At 34.6% G+C, this 18,016-nt stretch overlaps 1 protein-coding gene across 1 annotated transcript; it reads left to right on the top strand.

The window, feature by feature from the left end:
* Positions 1-1,058: 1,058 nt before the first annotated feature.
* On the top strand, positions 1,059-17,656 carry LOC112683460 (cytochrome P450 4C1-like). The gene is made up of 13 exons (XM_025554511.1): positions 1,059-1,150; positions 3,251-3,431; positions 3,568-3,677; positions 7,977-8,067; positions 8,747-8,935; positions 11,928-11,994; positions 12,057-12,183; positions 12,269-12,353; positions 12,441-12,547; positions 13,856-13,924; positions 14,044-14,212; positions 15,073-15,252; positions 17,331-17,656. Exons 2-13 carry the CDS (start codon positions 3,251-3,253, stop codon positions 17,531-17,533), a joined length of 1,578 nt encoding a protein of 525 aa, XP_025410296.1. The 5' UTR covers positions 1,059-1,150; the 3' UTR covers positions 17,534-17,656.
* The last annotated feature ends 360 nt before the right edge of the window (positions 17,657-18,016 follow it).

Here is an 18,016-nt window from a genome sequence, read left to right on the forward strand (position 1 = left end):
ATACCAAAACTATTATCGGATCTTAATTTGATATAAATTTATTTAGCGCATAGGTCGGTATTATTGTGTTTCATGGTATTGCCATTGTTAATTTTAAGAATTTACGGAAGAATTTACGCCGTTCTATCGTTAAAATGAATAACGCCTACGCGGACGCCACTATAATACGTCACTGTTATAACCGTTTGCGTGATAAAAACTGTTTCGTATCAAAAGAATGTAGAATTTCTGTCTTTGAAAACGAGTTCTGGTCAAGTTGAACGCAAATGATCATTGCGATGTCTAGCGACTGTGCCTATGCGTAGGCACTACCGATTTTATCAATAGGATAGCGTATCTGTGCCTACTAAAACCAACTGTTATATTTCAGTTAAGTCAGGAGCGTACTCAGGAATTTTTTATGGGGAGGGTTCAGAAATTTTTATTTTATCTGATAGGTGGAAATTATAATACACTATACACTATTATTATACTATTTATTATTAAATCGTTGAGTATGTAGAAATTTCAATGGGGGGTCCGAACCCGAACACCCCCCCCCCCCGTTGGGTACGCCTTTGAGTTAAGTCTATCGAATAACTTGAAGAGCGTCTTAGAGCAATCGTTTGTGTTGATGTTCCGTGCACTCAACATGCGTTTGTAATAATTAGAAAAATGTATAGATAAACGTCACGTTGGGCGCATCGTTGATCGTAAATCCCGGTAGTCCGTTACGTCCTATACGTAATAGGATTAAGCGTCAAAATAATAATTAATATCTTATTTTTCACGACGTACCATTACGTGATAATTGTTAATGGATATGACATGTCACGCTGTCACGCTGGTTTAGCCCCGGCGAGCCACTCAATAATGGATTTTAATGACATTTTAATTCCCAAACGCCGCCCGCCACCATCGGCACCGTTCACGTCGGTCAAACAATCGCGACGTAAAGAAAAACGATTACAATGATTATGTTTTCCGTCTCGAATCGCGTTCACGGCCGGAGCGCAGTGTAATATCTATGGGCATAAAATATTTCGACGGACGTCAAATCTCATTGTCATCCTCGGACGTTTATCCGTCGGGACTATAGAAATGTCCTGAAACGGCTCGAGTGCATCAGTATATTGAATAACGGTGACAGGTCGACACAAAACCACGCACTGTAAGTAACTAAACATAATAATACGTAATTATAACATCGCACATGTAATTCTCTAAACACACGACACGTTGGAGGCGTACGTTATCATATGTTATTCTCATCAATTATTCGTTTTTGCCGAACGGCATTGATTGTCATCGAAATACCATTTGTGTTCGAAAACGATCGTCGAATATTGTTTTCCGTAATGTTGTACTGCAACAGCGAGCGCTTCATTTTCAATGCGATACTATGAATTATTCTCATGATATTCTATTATATATATATATATATATACAGGTATATTTAAAGCTTAAAGCGTAAAGTAAAAATGTTTTAAAACAGTAAAGTCTATATAAATTTGAAAACGTTTTTAATTATATTGTTTTTAATTTTAATATTTCATATCTACATGGATATTTGGGGTGGAAGGGGGGGGGGGGGGGGGGGGGGGGGGGGGGGGTGGAAGGAGATTGGTTTAACGTAAGGCATTTGCTGAATAGTACAATAAAAGTTTTTGACGTTAAAAGAATCGCCATGTACAAACAGTATTATCGAAATACGTTGTTACTTTAAGTTCTGTAGACGATTATAATATTATGAGTACCACTAGAAAAGTACAATGAAGTTTTCTTTTATTTAAACTTTTATTCGAGTGCAGTAAAGAAAGGTATCATAACTCCGGATGTCGTAACCGAATTCGATATTGTTGTCCATAATTCATCCATAAAATTTGAAAACAATACCCTTAACAGCTAAAATGTTGTAGAGTAAATGTATTCTTCCGATAAAATAAGTTATTTTGTACCAGGAGTGTTATTTAAATATTAGTACTTAATAATTACTTTTTTGTTGACTTATAATATTATAATATCTAAAACCTCGCGTTTTATTACTGCAATAAAATTCGAATATTCACGTATAATATTATTCTCGTGTAGCGTTTATAATATATATAATTACAAAATTATATTATACATTATTATATATACGTGCATAAATTATTTAAAAGAAATACATTTTTTTTCAACGCGTATATTTAATATGGAATTTATAAACATATTTAAACGATTTGCGTTTATGATGTTATATTGTTCGAATAACGGGATAAAATAAACGTTGATAAGGTCTTAAAAGCATCATGTAGTATAAGGAATTACGATTGAATTTATTTCACGAATCATAAAATGGTAAATATAAAAATATAATATTTTTGTACACAAATACGTAGTACACCGAGGAGTTGGTATCCTGGGAATATAAAATATTTGTTTTGGTTAGCTAATTGTATTTTATTTTCTATAACAATAGTTTTGTGTGAGGTCCAACGTAAATCACGTAAACAGTTAATTGAATCGCGTTTCAACAAGATACCATATTCTAGTGTTTGGAAGAATTTTCAAATATTTCATATTCGAGGTTTGTTGTTTTTATTTAAAAAAAAACAAATTTACTATGTTCAATTAAATAAGTCTGGAAAAACGTACACTCTTCGAAGAGCTTAATATTTTTAATTATTTCATAATTGTTAATTGTTTTCGTTGCGTCTGACGGCATATCAAAAATTGCGAACCTGATCGGACGGCTATGGTTCGTCAAAGAGTTAATAGCAATGCACGTTTCTCACATTTTGACGCTCCGAACGAAGTATTAGGAACTGTATAACCAGTGGTGGATCCAGGATTTTATTTTTTAGGGGGGGGGGGTTGAAAAATGTTTTCCCTTGGGATATTTTTTTTAACATTGCAATCAGTGATTGATAATGAATTAAGATATGAGTAAGTAATATAATACATTCATTTAAATCTAAGACTACTATTTTCTTGTATGAATAAAAATACAAATTATATACTTTCCTCGTACTTTAAAAAAAAAAAAATATTTTTCTTAATTCATAAAATTATTGATATTTAATATATATTTTTCCTGATTTGGGGAGGGGGTTAACCACCACCCATGTGGATCCGTTACTGAGTATAACATAACGTGTTGAATCCACATTTCATGTAACGTCCGAACAATTTCATTCAAACGCTTTTGCGAAAAGTATAACAACAGTTCGAACGCAAACGGTCTCGTCGAAATTGAGCTTGAATGACGAAAGTGGTTTTACCGTTTCAGATGAACGGCAACCCGTTACCGTTGGAGTCGACGATCTACGCGGCGATCGTTCTGCTGTTGGCCGCGTGGTTTCACTGGAGATGGAAACACAGATATTTCCTAGACCTGGCCGGAAAACTGCCGGGGCCTCCGTCCTATCCGTTCTTCGGCACGACTTCCATGTTCACGCACTCGTACGATGGTAAGAGGACTAAAAACAATCGTGTAAAACATTATACATAAGTTGTGACGTCGAAACGCTGGAAGATTCTCTGGAGACTTCGAGCGTTGCTGTTCCGTTTTTCATCCTAGTTTTTCCCGTTTTGTTTCCCGTACAGAGACGATAGCGAAACTCAAAGAGAACGCGGAACAATACAACTACGAGCCAGTGGGGACGTGGATAGGTCCAATACATTACGTTAGCGTCGTCAAACCCGAGGATATACAAGTACGTCATGTGTAGAGTAATAATAACAATACTAATAATACTACTAGTAATAATAATAATAATAATAATAATAATAATAATAATAATAATAATATCTTTGTACACATTTTGTGATGTGAATAGGAAATATAAAAAATTATTCAAACTGTAGTCGAAATTATTGTGTTATGAAAGCGATATAAGGTACGGACGAATAGACCGTATATTATATTCTTATTATACCTGATGGAAATTATTTACTGTTTTGCATCGCGGAACCGAAGTTTAGTCAGGATACAGTATGTGGCGCTCGTAAAGTTATAACCCCTTATACAAGTTTCTAAAATAAAATATAATATTTCAAAGAAAAAAAAAATTTTCAAATGTTTCAAATAACGTTTCTATAAATTAATTTGTAAAATTTTTTAAGTGTACCATAAGTTCTAAAAATGCATTAATAACAATTGTAATTATAGCAGTACTTAAAATTATGTAAAGATCATTCATGTTTATTTTTAATGTGAAATTGGAGATTGTATTTCGTTCTCAATTAAAGTAATGTGTGGAATGTTGTAGTTCGGATTGATAACATTTAATGGACGTGCTCTTTTGTCAATCACGATCCGTTAACTGAATTTCATTTAAAAAAAATACTTTTGTTCACATATTATATTCGTTGAGTCTAGACGCTATTTGCATTGTATAATTTCTGAAACTTTTACATAAGATTGTGAAATATTATTTTGTTCCATATTTCGAAATTCACCGGAACAAAAAAAAAAAATTCGTTTTCAACTCGATTAATTCTAATTGAAAAGGTGTTGACAGATTTTTCATGTAATATCAAAAATCCAAATAAACCACATCTTGCCTCATATCTTCGTCTTGTCTCACCGTCCCCTATAATATATATAAATAATAATACCTTATTCAAATATATTTTATACTTAATATATTTTTTAAATAAATATTATTATTTAAAACTATTTTAATTACTTATAAGTAAATTTATAATTGTTTATATAAATGTACATCAGTATACAAGTACAAACATTCAAAATATTCATGAAAATTTTCATTTAGATTATTGACAAACAAATTGGTTTGGAAACACGTCTACATCAAACAAACGGTCGACAAATGTTTTTTAATTTTTTATTAGGTGTGGACGCAGCTTTACATTGTCTTTACATTGTAAATAATTGATTTTCGGACACTATGAATAATACACAAATTATCTTGAACATCATAAATGTTGAGGTTTTAAGTTTATAACTTAAGCGTTTAGTAAACAGTACAAATATCGTATTTCGAACGTGAGAAAATAATGCTTTCGTTTTTCGCAATCGTATCGTATTTTTATTTAGTTCGTATCGTACTCGTTCGATGATATTATGTTTGTACGGTTATTTATCTATTGCAACGGAGTTGTCGTACATTAATATTATTTGTAAAATAAATATGAAAACCATTATTCGACCAGTTTTTTCTCGTTACCTTTTAAATTTTGATTTATTTATTCTACAGCACATTTTTCTCGTTAAAAAAACCTTGTTTGGGGGTTACTATAAATGCGACCCACCGGGACATAAAGTTTACGCCACTGAGCGAAAGCGATATATTTTCGGTATGTTTTTTCGCTAAGCAAATTGGATTCATGATGAATAAATTATTTGGCATTTAAGTTTTTTTTCCCCGTTTTTATTGCACATTGCGTGTGCAACACAAATAATAAAACCGACTCCGTAATGTTATATACTGATCTTCGCGTGTTCGGTTACACCGATCAGAATCGTGCAACTGTGTACGTCAAAAAAAAAAAAAAAAACAGCAACTGTCGAGAGTACGGAAGTTGTAGAAAATCGAAAAAAAAAATCGTTTTCATTTGTTGCAGTCGATGTCTGAACATTTTGATTTTCGAAATCAACTTTCGTGTTCGGAAAATCGATAGGAACGAAATCGTTTTCGTTTTATTGACTACGCGAGTGCTGATGCCACGAAAGTCGACGGACGGATAAGTCCGAAAAGAATTCTCGATTTTTCGTTTCAGCGCTTTAGGGCATTGTTGAACTTACGCGCTGGACTGGTTAGCCGTTTACCGATCGGTCCGGACCACGACGAGTGCCGCAAAGCTATCGCGCCCGGTATTTACACGGTCGAGCAGCTGTGGTCGTTTCTCGTACGGCGTATTTCTTATCTTCGATTTTCATCGTACGAAGATCGAACGCGCGCAGTATCGGGCCAGCGGACGCGGTGTGTTAAAAATAACACGAATAATAAATTATAAGTAATGTGCGAAAAACAACGATCATCTTGACCGAATCGCGACAGAGCCACAAACATCCAGCGTACACAGTATCACTGATAGGTAAGATCAATTAGATTTGCGTCGTGTGCGTGGCAGCCAATGTTGGGTCGGCCAGTGTTATGCGACGAACAAGTGGTTTGCGTACATATAGTCGGAGTCTAAAACACGGACCGTGCACGGGTTACGCGTCATCCAAACTCCGACCCGAAGGGTAGGGCGAATGTTTTTCAGTTTGACGCGAAACATGTCGAATTTCAAATCGATTCGCCTCAGGCCGGGGTCCTAAGTCGAAACCAGATCGTGACGGAAAAACCGACAAAAATGTTTGACTATCGATTTGAATTCGCAATTCGGGTTCTGCGTTCAACAAACGATTTTTAACCAACAACATGCTTTAACATCGACAACCGGTGCGTTGTACAGAAATACAATAATGGCACGTTTGCCACTAGGGACCGATAAATTCGCGATACATACGTGCACGTGTCCGTTTCATCATCGTGTCGATTACGGGTAGTCGTGTAATATTTTCAAGTTGATTGGCGACGAACTGGATCGGTTTCGTTGACTCCTGCTTACTCCACTCCTGTATTAAACAGTCGGGCGTGTCTGGAAAACCGAAAGCGTACGAGACGCGTACTAACGTCTACTGGTTAAAAGAAGTTACCTTTGTAAATTAAAAACGATTTACAACGTGGAATTCGAGCGCATAATATACGCCCGCAGACGTCGTCGGAATCCAACGGTTGCTTTACAAGTCGTACTCGATTTGTCGTGCCGATCGATGTGTTGCGACGTCGCCATGAACAAATACGAGATGGGAAACTTATGATAAGCTCGCTGTAAGAATATTACGTGGATAAACGCTCGAATATAACGAACATTATTGTGTTTCAATCACGACAATGGGATATTGTCGGGAACGCGCGCATAGGATAATTTTTTCACGCATATTTTCTCAATCACCATTTGCGTTTCCCGGGAGGAGGGAATATTTTTTTTTAACTTCATTATATATATCGGTCGCTCGACGTTTTCATAGTGCCCCCCTCCCCCCCAACGTGATTTGAGTATGTTTGTTGGGTACTGACGGATAATCGTTTGTAAATAATTCAAGTATTATACGACTAAAATTTGAGCCTTCTGTGATTTGAACTCTTGAATTCCATTCTGTATCCAAGTACTCGAGTCTTCACTCACTACCGTGATATTTTACTTTACATATGTATCGTATACATTTTATTATGAACCGAAAAAAATTAGCATTTAAATCATTTTGATGATTGGAATAGATATTATAGATAACTTGCCTCATACAAAAACGTTACAAACGTTCGCATAAGAATTTAACTATCTATTGTACGGTGAACTTGTTTGTGCGTGAACATTTTCGTGTCAAATCCTTTCAGTAATTGTCTTCTTTAAAATTTGATAGGTAGATTGGCGTAATATAAATTCGGTAATATTTATTATCGGTAAAAAAAAAAAAAATCAAAATCGAACTTGCCATATGGTATCGGAAACTTTACGTTATGATTTTGACGTGTGTGTCGGGTGAAAAGAGCGTGGTGCCGTAACAACACAAATATGTAAAAAAAAAAAAAAAAAACAAAAATTTAAATTGTATTGTGGTTAATACTCGCCGTGCGCATTTTTTAGACCTGATAATGATTTTTAAACCCAAACAGTAAATAATTACATATATTAAATAACAACACTTTGAGCGAGATATTTAATTTTTAATTTTATATGTTGTTAATTATATTTTGATATTGTAAAAAATATCATATAATATTTTATGGATTCTTTTTATATATTATTATATATTATTATATATTATATATGATTATTATTCTTTTTATAATAACTATAGTGATCACAAATGCACAGTTTATAATGCGTTTAGGAATGTTATACTTGTATTTGTTTACTTGTACGTAGGCGGCACTCGTCTAAAAATGTCTAACATATTATTATAATAATGACATTAATGTAAATAATATGATTTTAAGATTGTATTGAATAATTCGCGGGCGCTGGAAAAAGGTCAACTATACTCGTTCCTGAAGAGTTTGCTCGGCGAAGGCTTGCTGACGGCTTCAGGTATTTATATAAGATTTACACGTTTTTACGTGCTGCAAAGTGCTGAGCAAATATCTTTAGCGGTGCTCAATTACACGCTCTGTTCCGAAACGATGGCAAGTACAATGTAATCTGTGAACCGTACCATGGATATTTTCTTAACATTTTTAAGTCAAAAAATTGTGAAAATATTGCGATAGTCGTTCGGGACTGGGTGAACAATAAAGTCGACGGACGAACTTATCGTTTATATTAATGTACTTGTATTGAACAATACTGTAATGATAATGATAAATATCATTTTAGATTAGTAAAATTAACGGATAAAGAATTACATTTAATGAAAATCAAGTTTTTTTTATATAAAAATTGCAAATGTCCGGTTATAATGGAGATACTCGTATATATATGGACATGGTATCATATTTTCAGCATAGTAAGCGTAAGCTGAACGCATTGATTCCATATTTCAAACAAATTCCATCCAAATATTTTAACCACATAAATAAACTATACGTTCAACTATTTTTGTGTAAAACGTATACCGTGCTGATATTTGTTTTTTCCCATGGATCTTCAAATCGCGTTTATTATCAGTGCACAATAAAACGAACGATTTTAGATCAACCAACCCTGAGCCGTACGCTCGAACCTGTTACTAGACATAATGTTTGTGATTTCGATTTACCGTCGTTTACAGTGGATAGATGGCGAAAACACCGTCGCATAATATCGTACGCGTTCAACGTAAAGTTCTTGGAGCAGCTGTACCCGGTGTTTAACGAGAAGAATAAAATACTGGTGGAAAACCTTCGAAAAAATGTCGACTCAACACAGCCGTTTGACCTCTGGGACTACATTATCTCGACCACTTTCGATACCATATGCCGTAAGTATAATCACGGTCATTTACGTTTCGTTTGTTTTCAATCGTATGACACTTTGTTCACGGTAAGTGCGTGATGTTATTCCCGCGCCTACGTATTAACGCGTTTTGATACACCTGAAAATGGTAAATTAATTTAAAAACAACGAACCCGAAACAATTAATATAAACGATATACTTGCAGTACGGTTATGGCCGCAATAAAATATAATGAAACGGGGAATACAATTATTGTAGCAAATATGTATTGTTGAGGCCGAATGACAAAATAGTTATCGTACGAAGAATGCATAGCTCTGACCGAGGGATTGTTTGAGACGGTTGGAACCCGACTGAGCACGATTGATCTTTTTCGTAACCCGACTGAGCACGGTTGCAATCAAACAATAGAAACCAAAAAAAAAAAACACCCCAAAAACTACACGATTGAGCGCGAAAATGGGTGCGATTTTGCCGCTTTGTACGCTTTGTAGAATATAATTTCAATAATTTACCATTTTTTCTAATCCCAATAAACCTATACTTGAAAGCTCCAACATTGGCTAACTCTTTGCCTCTCTCGGACAAAATACTTTTTATTTCATTGTTTTCCATTTCAATTTGTAAAATACACGTTATTTAGGAATACAACACGAGCACACGAGAAAACAGAACGGACTGGCTATTATTTACAACGTAGGTATATACAATAAAAGTTCAATCGTTGTAGATAAAATTCTGGTTTCCTATCTATCAAAATTATTTTAAACTTCCGTGGTACCCATTAATCGATAGCGACATTTTTTTCGACTAATAGTTTAATATAATACTAATAGCTGCCTATTGATAATCAACATACAATACAATACATACTAGTAAAAATCTGACAACGTTATACACAATATTTTTTTTTTACCGTGCTCAACCGGGTCGTCAAAAAGATCGGCCGATAATAATCGTACTCAATCGGGTATCACGGGTTAAGACGGTTGATCGGAAGGCGAAACGATTCACGGAATTCCGCTGTGGTCGTTTCGAACACGCAATCTTATAAGCTCAAGGATCCGGGATGAGTCAACCTTATCTTGGAGTAGATTAAGCAAAAAGTAATTGATCCCTATTCAGTAGGTTATTTTCACTTGAATCGAGCTTTTAAAGCATCCACGACTGGTTTATAGTGACACTGAGGGTGGTCAACTTTAAATGCGATATTATTATGATCATTGCGATACAGCGTTAAGACTTGTCTAGATGAAAATATTAACTATCTATTATTATTATATCCATATGGAAATTTAAACGTTATAATTTTTTATTAATCTAGATATAGACATATTTATTTTTTTGATGTAAATTATTTAATTGTAATTACGAAAATATTCAATAATGAAAACTAGTTATTAAAATTAATACGATTGAAAAGGTATCTAATATGTTCTCCCAGATTTCGACGAATATTTATATCCAAATGAATAACGACCAAATTTAACTATTATTTACCACAGATTTATTTATGTATATTTATTATATATCTAAGGGATTCATCAAGAATAACCATAAAATAATGACAATAATAGTTTTTTAGGTAATGGATAACAATTAACAATCGTTGCCGTTGTAATCTACTGTTTCTTGGTAAAACTTAAAATATTTTTGACAATAAATCCTTCGATTACGTACATCCGGGTTTAACGAATTGAATAACACTGCTACACGCGAAGCGATTTATTTTAATTTTAATAAATTGTAATATAACGTGACGCGCTAAACGGCCGAACGGATAAGCTATCCACCACCAATAACCGTTCGTCACTCTGTCACGACATTGTTGTCCGTAATGTTTACTAAATTAATGACAGTTGTAAAATATGAAACGTTTTTTGGTGGCTATATCTTATGCCGATAAAAAAGAATTAAAAAATACTACTTTGTTCTAAAGTCATACAATGCCAGATAGTTTTAACTGGACATTTTCTTAGCCATAAAAAAGTATGTTTTAACATTTTCTTTCAAACAATTAGATTTATAAAAATTATTAGCTTTTAAATAATAATTATTAGTGGTCGTCTCTCCTTATTAATGAATTATGAATATACCAATAACTTAGTATTTTAATTTAAAATGGAGTTAATAATTATTTTGATACTTAACGACTGACATTTTTTTGAAAACTACACCGATTGTTAAAAAAGAAATAAGTAATAAAGGTAATTTAAATTTAAATAAATAGTTCACAATAATCGTTGAACAAAAAAAAAAAGAATATATACAATCGTATTGTAAAGTATTTATTTATATTTATGATAACAATTTATTGATTATAATCTGAGTTATCGTTGTATTTCCCTTGTTGTAACCAATATATCTTTATTTATATTTTTGATATTGATTTAAAATTAAATTAATAAATTTGCTAATAAAAAAGTGCGTTTTAATCATAAAAATATGTTATGTGGTTTATTTTAAAAAGACTGTTTTTTTACGATGGTACACCGTGCAAATCACATATTTTTGACAGATAGTGTTTTTCCAGCACAATCGGTTGTGCCGTCGTTTCATACCACGTTAGTTAACGCTTAAATTCAGAAATAAATAGATATTAGCAAATATTTATTTAAATTTTTTATTCTAAACATAAAAAACATTATAAAATCAAGATACATTTCAAACGCCTCACACAAATACATAATGTTTTACACATGATAGTTCTAATGATTTTTTTTTATAGTAAATTTAATATAAAAACGTTGTTTTTTTTAAAAATTACCCGCTTTTTATGTAGATAAATTATGATTATCTTTTAATTTTTATAAAGATAATATTATTTGAGCTTATTTTTATCTTTATCTACTTATAAATAGATTTTTAGTATACCATCTTTATCTGGGCTCAATATTGTTTCGATATAATCGAATGGTTTTCGTTTCTATTTCTCCAATCCTTTGCCCATTATTTTACAGTAAGGACGGAATAAAAACCGTCAATCTCACGGCTGCCTTTTGTGTTGTTTTTTTAGAAACCGCAATGGATTACCGCATAAACGAAAAACACAACAAAACCGAATTCTTAGACCTGATGACCACGTAAGTATTATGCCGCGACGATGTGTTGCCGTTCGGATTGTATGAACATCATAAGGTTTCAGAATCGCTGACCAACTCGTGAAGACCGTCAACAGACCGTACTTGTATCCCAGCGTGACGTTTTCGGTATACAAGTTTTTGAGCGGTCTCGGCACCAAGCTCCACATGATCAATAGACTCCCGTTGCAGGTGAGGGGAAAGCGAAATGTATATTCGTATATATTCCGACGGTTATCATTCGATTTAATAATAATGGTCCGTGTTTTTGATGTAGCTGATCGACGAGAAAAGGATCGACTTCCGCGCAAAAATGAAAACGTCGAAATCGAATCCTCCCGAAGAGTTCCCGATCGAAACGAGTACGGAGACTCAGAAGTCATGCGTGAACGCTATGTTATATGGGGACGGTTAGTGTTCACTTTTCGTTTTAACTTTTTTGTTTTCAGAAAACAAATTCAAAACATTCATCGACACACTGTTGGAGGCCAGCGAAAACGATCCCGATTTCACCGACGCTAACGTCCGGGATGAAGTTATTACAATGATGTTCGCGGTAATAAACACAACTCGAAACCGTTTTCTCATACGACGATTCGTGTTATATTATAATTATAATTTGTATGCGAATTCCGTTAGGTTTTATTCATACGATCTGTCCAGTTGTAAACAAAAATGTACCATGACGATGGTAAAAACACGATCGTTTTAGAATGACAATTTTTCTTTTACAGTGCAACGTAACTGCACATATTCTTTCCGCTATCGATTGGCATTACGCTCCGCTTGCCAGTATTCATGTAACCCTGGTACCGTTGTGTATTCGAATAACCCGGTCGGTAGGCTCGATCTCCGACGTTTTTTATTCTCCCCCGTGCAATATTTTATCTCGTAAAAACTACTTAAAAAACTCGATTACCGCTGGTGCATTAATTTTTAAGTTTTTACTATATTGCATTTTTTCGTATTCGATAGAATACACTTTTTAGCAAATTAAAAATTCCTTAAACGAAGAAGGGTCTGGGACCCGTTGGAAATAATGGGAGTTTTTGTGCTTCGTGGTAGTCAGAATTTTCAATTTGTTTATAATTTTCGATTATACGAGTAGTGATGACACCATGGCGAATTGGCGAGTAAATTATTCATACCGAAAAAACACTTTTTACAGCTTTTTCAAAATTTCATCTAGTTTAAATTCAATAAAAAATATCTTTGGGTCGTTAAAATGGTTTACCAAAACGATGTCTTACCCGTTGGGAAAATGTGTTAATCTTAATTTTGCTCCAAACACGAGTTTTGACAACAATTGTTTTTAATTGTTTAAAAACAGAAAATTGAATGGACGTTCATCGTACTAATAATACTAACCGAACTTTTTAGAGCTCGTCGGAAAACGTTTTTTTTGACTCGGACGGATTTTGTGCATGGTTAAAAATTACGGATGTATAATATATGAAAACCACAAATACAGTAAAATAATTATTTGTTTAAACTTTTAAATCTATATTAGCTTTATCTCAACAATCGTAAAAACATCCATATAAGTATGTTATGAAATATGACGTAATAATGAAATATAAATTAGGATGTAGATGTAGGATGGTTTGTATGCGATATCTCTGTACAGTAATGGTTAGAAAGTCAATTAGTAATGAGATTATATAGCACTATAGATTGCAAACTATTGAGAATAAATTTGTGAACTAAAATTAACAAGAACTAATACAAGGTACGTCGTTGTATTACAGCTGTAAGAATAGTGAGTGACGGGGAGGGGGAAGATAATCAATATTATATTTTTTTTGTAACGAATGATTTAATAATCTCGCTCGTGGTACACTGTATTCGCGCGTGTGTTTCAAAGGGCAGTGACACCAATGCTACGACCGAATGTTTCTGCCTCCTGATGTTGGCCATGCACCAAGATATACAAGTACGATAACCTCGTATTAATATTATTGTTGTCTCGTTTCGTGGCAAGCACACCTATGCGAGGCGACTGATTGATTCGAAAAAACAAAAAAAAAAAAAAAAACATTTGTCCTTTCGCAGGACGAGGTCTACGACGAGATATACAATGTGGTGGGCGATAGCGACCGCGAGATGACTCCCGAGGACACGACCAACCTGGTGTACCTGGAGCAGGTGATCAAAGAGACGTTAAGGATGTACCCGATTATATCAGTGTTTACTAGGCAGCTAGCCGAGGACATCAGGGTCTGTGAGTATCGGATGACTGAACGGTAGCCATGGACGTAAATCTGAGATGCAATTTTAGTTTTTTGTAAGGTGATGAAAAATTTAACGAGACTAACGTCCCTCTTTCGGTTGATTTTTATCTAACGTAGCAATTGTAATTTCGAACCATTTCGAAATAAAAAAAAAAAAAGTTGATAATTTTATCTTAAAGACTAAGATAAAAGCCTGAAATAGAAATGAAAAATAGCTAGACTCGTTTTGAATAATATTTGCAAAATATTGTGAGCGCACACCTCGTTCGTTTTTCTCGAATGGCACTTCCGACATGGATAGGAGGATCTCAGGAGGGCTACACCTAGGGCTTATTTTAAGGTGCACAAAACTTAAAACTCAACCCTCTCCCCATACTCTCAAAAATATTATTCTCCGTGTATTATTATAAACCCCGCTGCCGTCGTGCAATAATATTGTGGTAATAAAATAATAATAATAACAATAACACAGTCTTAATAAACCTAATCTAATGATTGACGGACCCTCTACCTGCGCACTCGGCCACGAAGTCGATAAATACAATTTATTATTGTGAGAAATTTTATTTATAGATAGTATTTACAACTGCCCATTTTTTTAATTAGAGCTGCGTATTTTTAATTTAGAGTTACGCAAAATATGTTCAAACGCACGTTAAAACAAGCTCTGGCTAAACCCTTACTGAGATGTCGACGGGTTAGGGTTAGCCTAACCTTAGGGGGAACAGAAGACATACACTCATTTCACCTACCTAACTTACGCATTTCAAAAGCCGCATTTGCGTCCATGGCAATACCGGACGGTAGGGCCGTAGCGCTCATCCGCTGGTGTATTTGTTTCCGGTCACAGCCAACTACGTGCTGCCGAGGGGCGCTAGCGTGACCATATCGCCGATAGTCACGCACCACTGCCCACACCTGTACCCGAACCCCGGCGTGTTCAACCCGGAAAACTTTAGCGTGGAGAACGTGGCCAAACGGCACAAGTACAGTTACATAGCGTTCAGCGGAGGCCCGAGGGGATGCATAGGTGAGTGTAAATGTGCGGCCGTGGTATAGTCCCGTGCGAATGTTTATTGTTCACCCTCAAGTCTTTGGAGTTCTTGTGGGCGCGATGCGATATTCCAGGGTTGGCCTGCAACGAGACTCGTGAGCCGCATGCGGCTCTTAAGTCAGTTTTGTGTGGTTACTGAATTCCGAATTTGGACTAAAATTAATAAATATAAAATGTTGTTAGAATCGTTAGAAACATTAGATAGTGTTTTTACTGTGGTCGGTTTCGTTATCATTACAGTCGTTATTAGGTTATAAGATTGGCACGGTGGAGGTGCTTTTGGATGTGCAGCCAAAATATGTCTTAATTTTTTAAACATAGATTTACAATGTAGCTCGCCTCGAATTAGCTTTATAAATTTTCAGCTCCCAAAGTTGAAGTTAGTGGCCACCCCTGCAATATTACATGTTCGAGGCGCAACAGGACCTCGTTTTACATTTTCGACGGTAATAACACGTGACACCACGTTCAAAGGTTCCTACGGCAATATAAAACACGTGGACAGTTGTATCGGTAAACGATAAAAAAAAACCATACATTTTCGATAGGCATTCCGAATCGATGATATTTCCAGTCATCTCGTGAATCGCTTGGACATATGATAATAATGATTCAAGTGAGTCGCAACCATATATTTTTTTTTTGTTCCAAAGCCAAAATACAAGGGATGAACGTTTTATTAATGATTACAGTGACGTTTCGGAGATGAAATAGAATTCACCGGTTTATAATATTGACCACATTCAACCTCTGTAAGGTTTTTCGAAGTTAATTTCCAAATTCGCGTCAAGACTTGAGACTTATACAATTTCGATTATCGGATAGGAGTGAAACCACGAGAAAGTTCACAGATTAAGAAATAAGTGTGGTTTCACAAAGACTTACGTAGTTTTACTATCCGTTGACAGATCAGTTTTCAATAGCAACTAATCTGCAATATTTCCACGAAGTCTTTAAACTTTCTTCTCGAAGTTGACGGATTTATTTTATATTTTTTTATTCTTCTTATAAATTGACGTAGGAGAAGAATATAGAATTATTAGTTACCGTGCAATATGTATAGTATAATATTGCTTTTTTTTTAGATCCATTATTTCAAGAATTAATAAAATAATTAACTCAACCACATTAAGTTTGTATAGTATTTTTCACTTCTCGACGAAACACATTTATTTATAAAAATCTGCATTTGCGCGGATAATAATCAATGCGTTGTAAGAATTAACATAAAATATTTACGTGAATCAACGAAGATTCCAAATCTTACTTCAACCGTATTAAATTTTATCACTAGCGAAAAAAATTTAACAACGCTAACAACTGTCGATCGATTGTACGTCTTATTGAATTTTAGGCCGAATAAGTCTTTCGACGTACTTTTTTTTTTTTACAAAATATTAAGTGTGCAAATTTTTAATTTCGCATACCTTTTGTATCGAATACATGATATAACTATCGAAAGGCTAAAAAAATAACGATGAAGTGATTATAATGACGCTATCACCGACCATTGTCAAAGCGAACTTTACGTTTTATTTGCAACTCGTTTCATGTTGATTTTTGTAAGCTTGACAAACAGGTCATCGTATGTGTATTTTTATACATGCATAACACTCAGAACTTTTTCGAATAATATTGTGTCGTTTAAATGTCGCTTTTGGTTATCTAGTGCGCATCAATCGTAGTCATATTAAATATATACTTTACGGTTTACGCATCGTTATCAGCTGCCCAACAGATTTGTCGGTACGTTTCTGACACATTTTAAAAACGTTGACGGGAGGGAATAATAGTGCGGTAGGGGTTGATGTTATCGGGTCCAAAGGCCTCCTCAGGATATTGGTCTAACGAAACGCTCTGAAGCGGTGGTTTTCAAACTTTTCCCGCCTACGGTATTCTCTGTACAATGTTCACGGCACATGTCTCGACCACGAGAAACTTTCAAAGACTTTATTTTAAGTTTATTATTTGATTCCGGTTTTTTTTTTTCAAGACCGCGGTAGAGTACCGTGGAACTCAGTTAAAAAACCATTACTCTTATTGGCCCGTTTTAGGAATGAAGTACGCCATGATATCAATGAAGTTGATGGTGTCAGAAATTCTGCGCAACTTTAGCGTGCACACCACAGTGAAGCTGCAGGACGTTAAGATCAAAATGAACGACGCGTTTACCAGGAAAGTTGGTGGATATCCGATCACCGTGCAGCCCAGAGACAGGAGACCGTCGTACGTGCGGTGCAACACTCGTGTCGCATGATCAGATCGATGGGGACGAGTGAAAACATGAAAAACGACCCGAAAAACCGAATACACGTTCCACGATATCGGTGTTGTGTGTACGAAAAAACAAACTGTGTGTTGCACAATTATATACTTATAAAAAAAAAAAAAAATATTTAATAATTATTAAGTATTGTGGCGTTTTGCTGTTGTTTTCTAAAAGTTGTGCACTTCTAAATAAAAAAAAAAAAATAATAATAAAAAATAAATCACGTTAATAATACGAGCATAATATATACCGTATCAGTGGGATTATTTGAAACTTCGTTGGTATGATTATGATTCATAGGTACGGACCAACACAAACGTATGATATCAAGTGAGATTCCATTTTGATTTCCTATCACGCATGTTTGCTTATGATCAGAATAACTTCAACATGATAGTTTTATTTTACATAATACGCGTTGTGTAGTATGATTAAGAGACTACCGCGAATAGTTAATTTAATCTATTATGC

The sequence above is a fragment of the Sipha flava genome, unplaced genomic scaffold (assembly GCF_003268045.1).
Source record: "Sipha flava isolate LNK unplaced genomic scaffold, YSA_version1 226_pilon_pilon, whole genome shotgun sequence".
NCBI classification, from domain to species: domain Eukaryota; kingdom Metazoa; phylum Arthropoda; class Insecta; order Hemiptera; family Aphididae; genus Sipha; species Sipha flava.

Coding starts and splice junctions, on each gene's coding strand:
- LOC112683460 (XM_025554511.1), top strand. CDS start 3,251: ATGAACGGCAACCCGTTACCGTTGGAGTCGACGATCTACGCGGCGATC. Junction 8,068..8,746: donor AGGCTTGCTGACGGCTTCAG/GTATTTATATAA, acceptor CGTCGTTTACAG/TGGATAGATGGCGAAAACAC. Junction 12,548..13,855: donor TTATTACAATGATGTTCGCG/GTAATAAACACA, acceptor TGTGTTTCAAAG/GGCAGTGACACCAATGCTAC.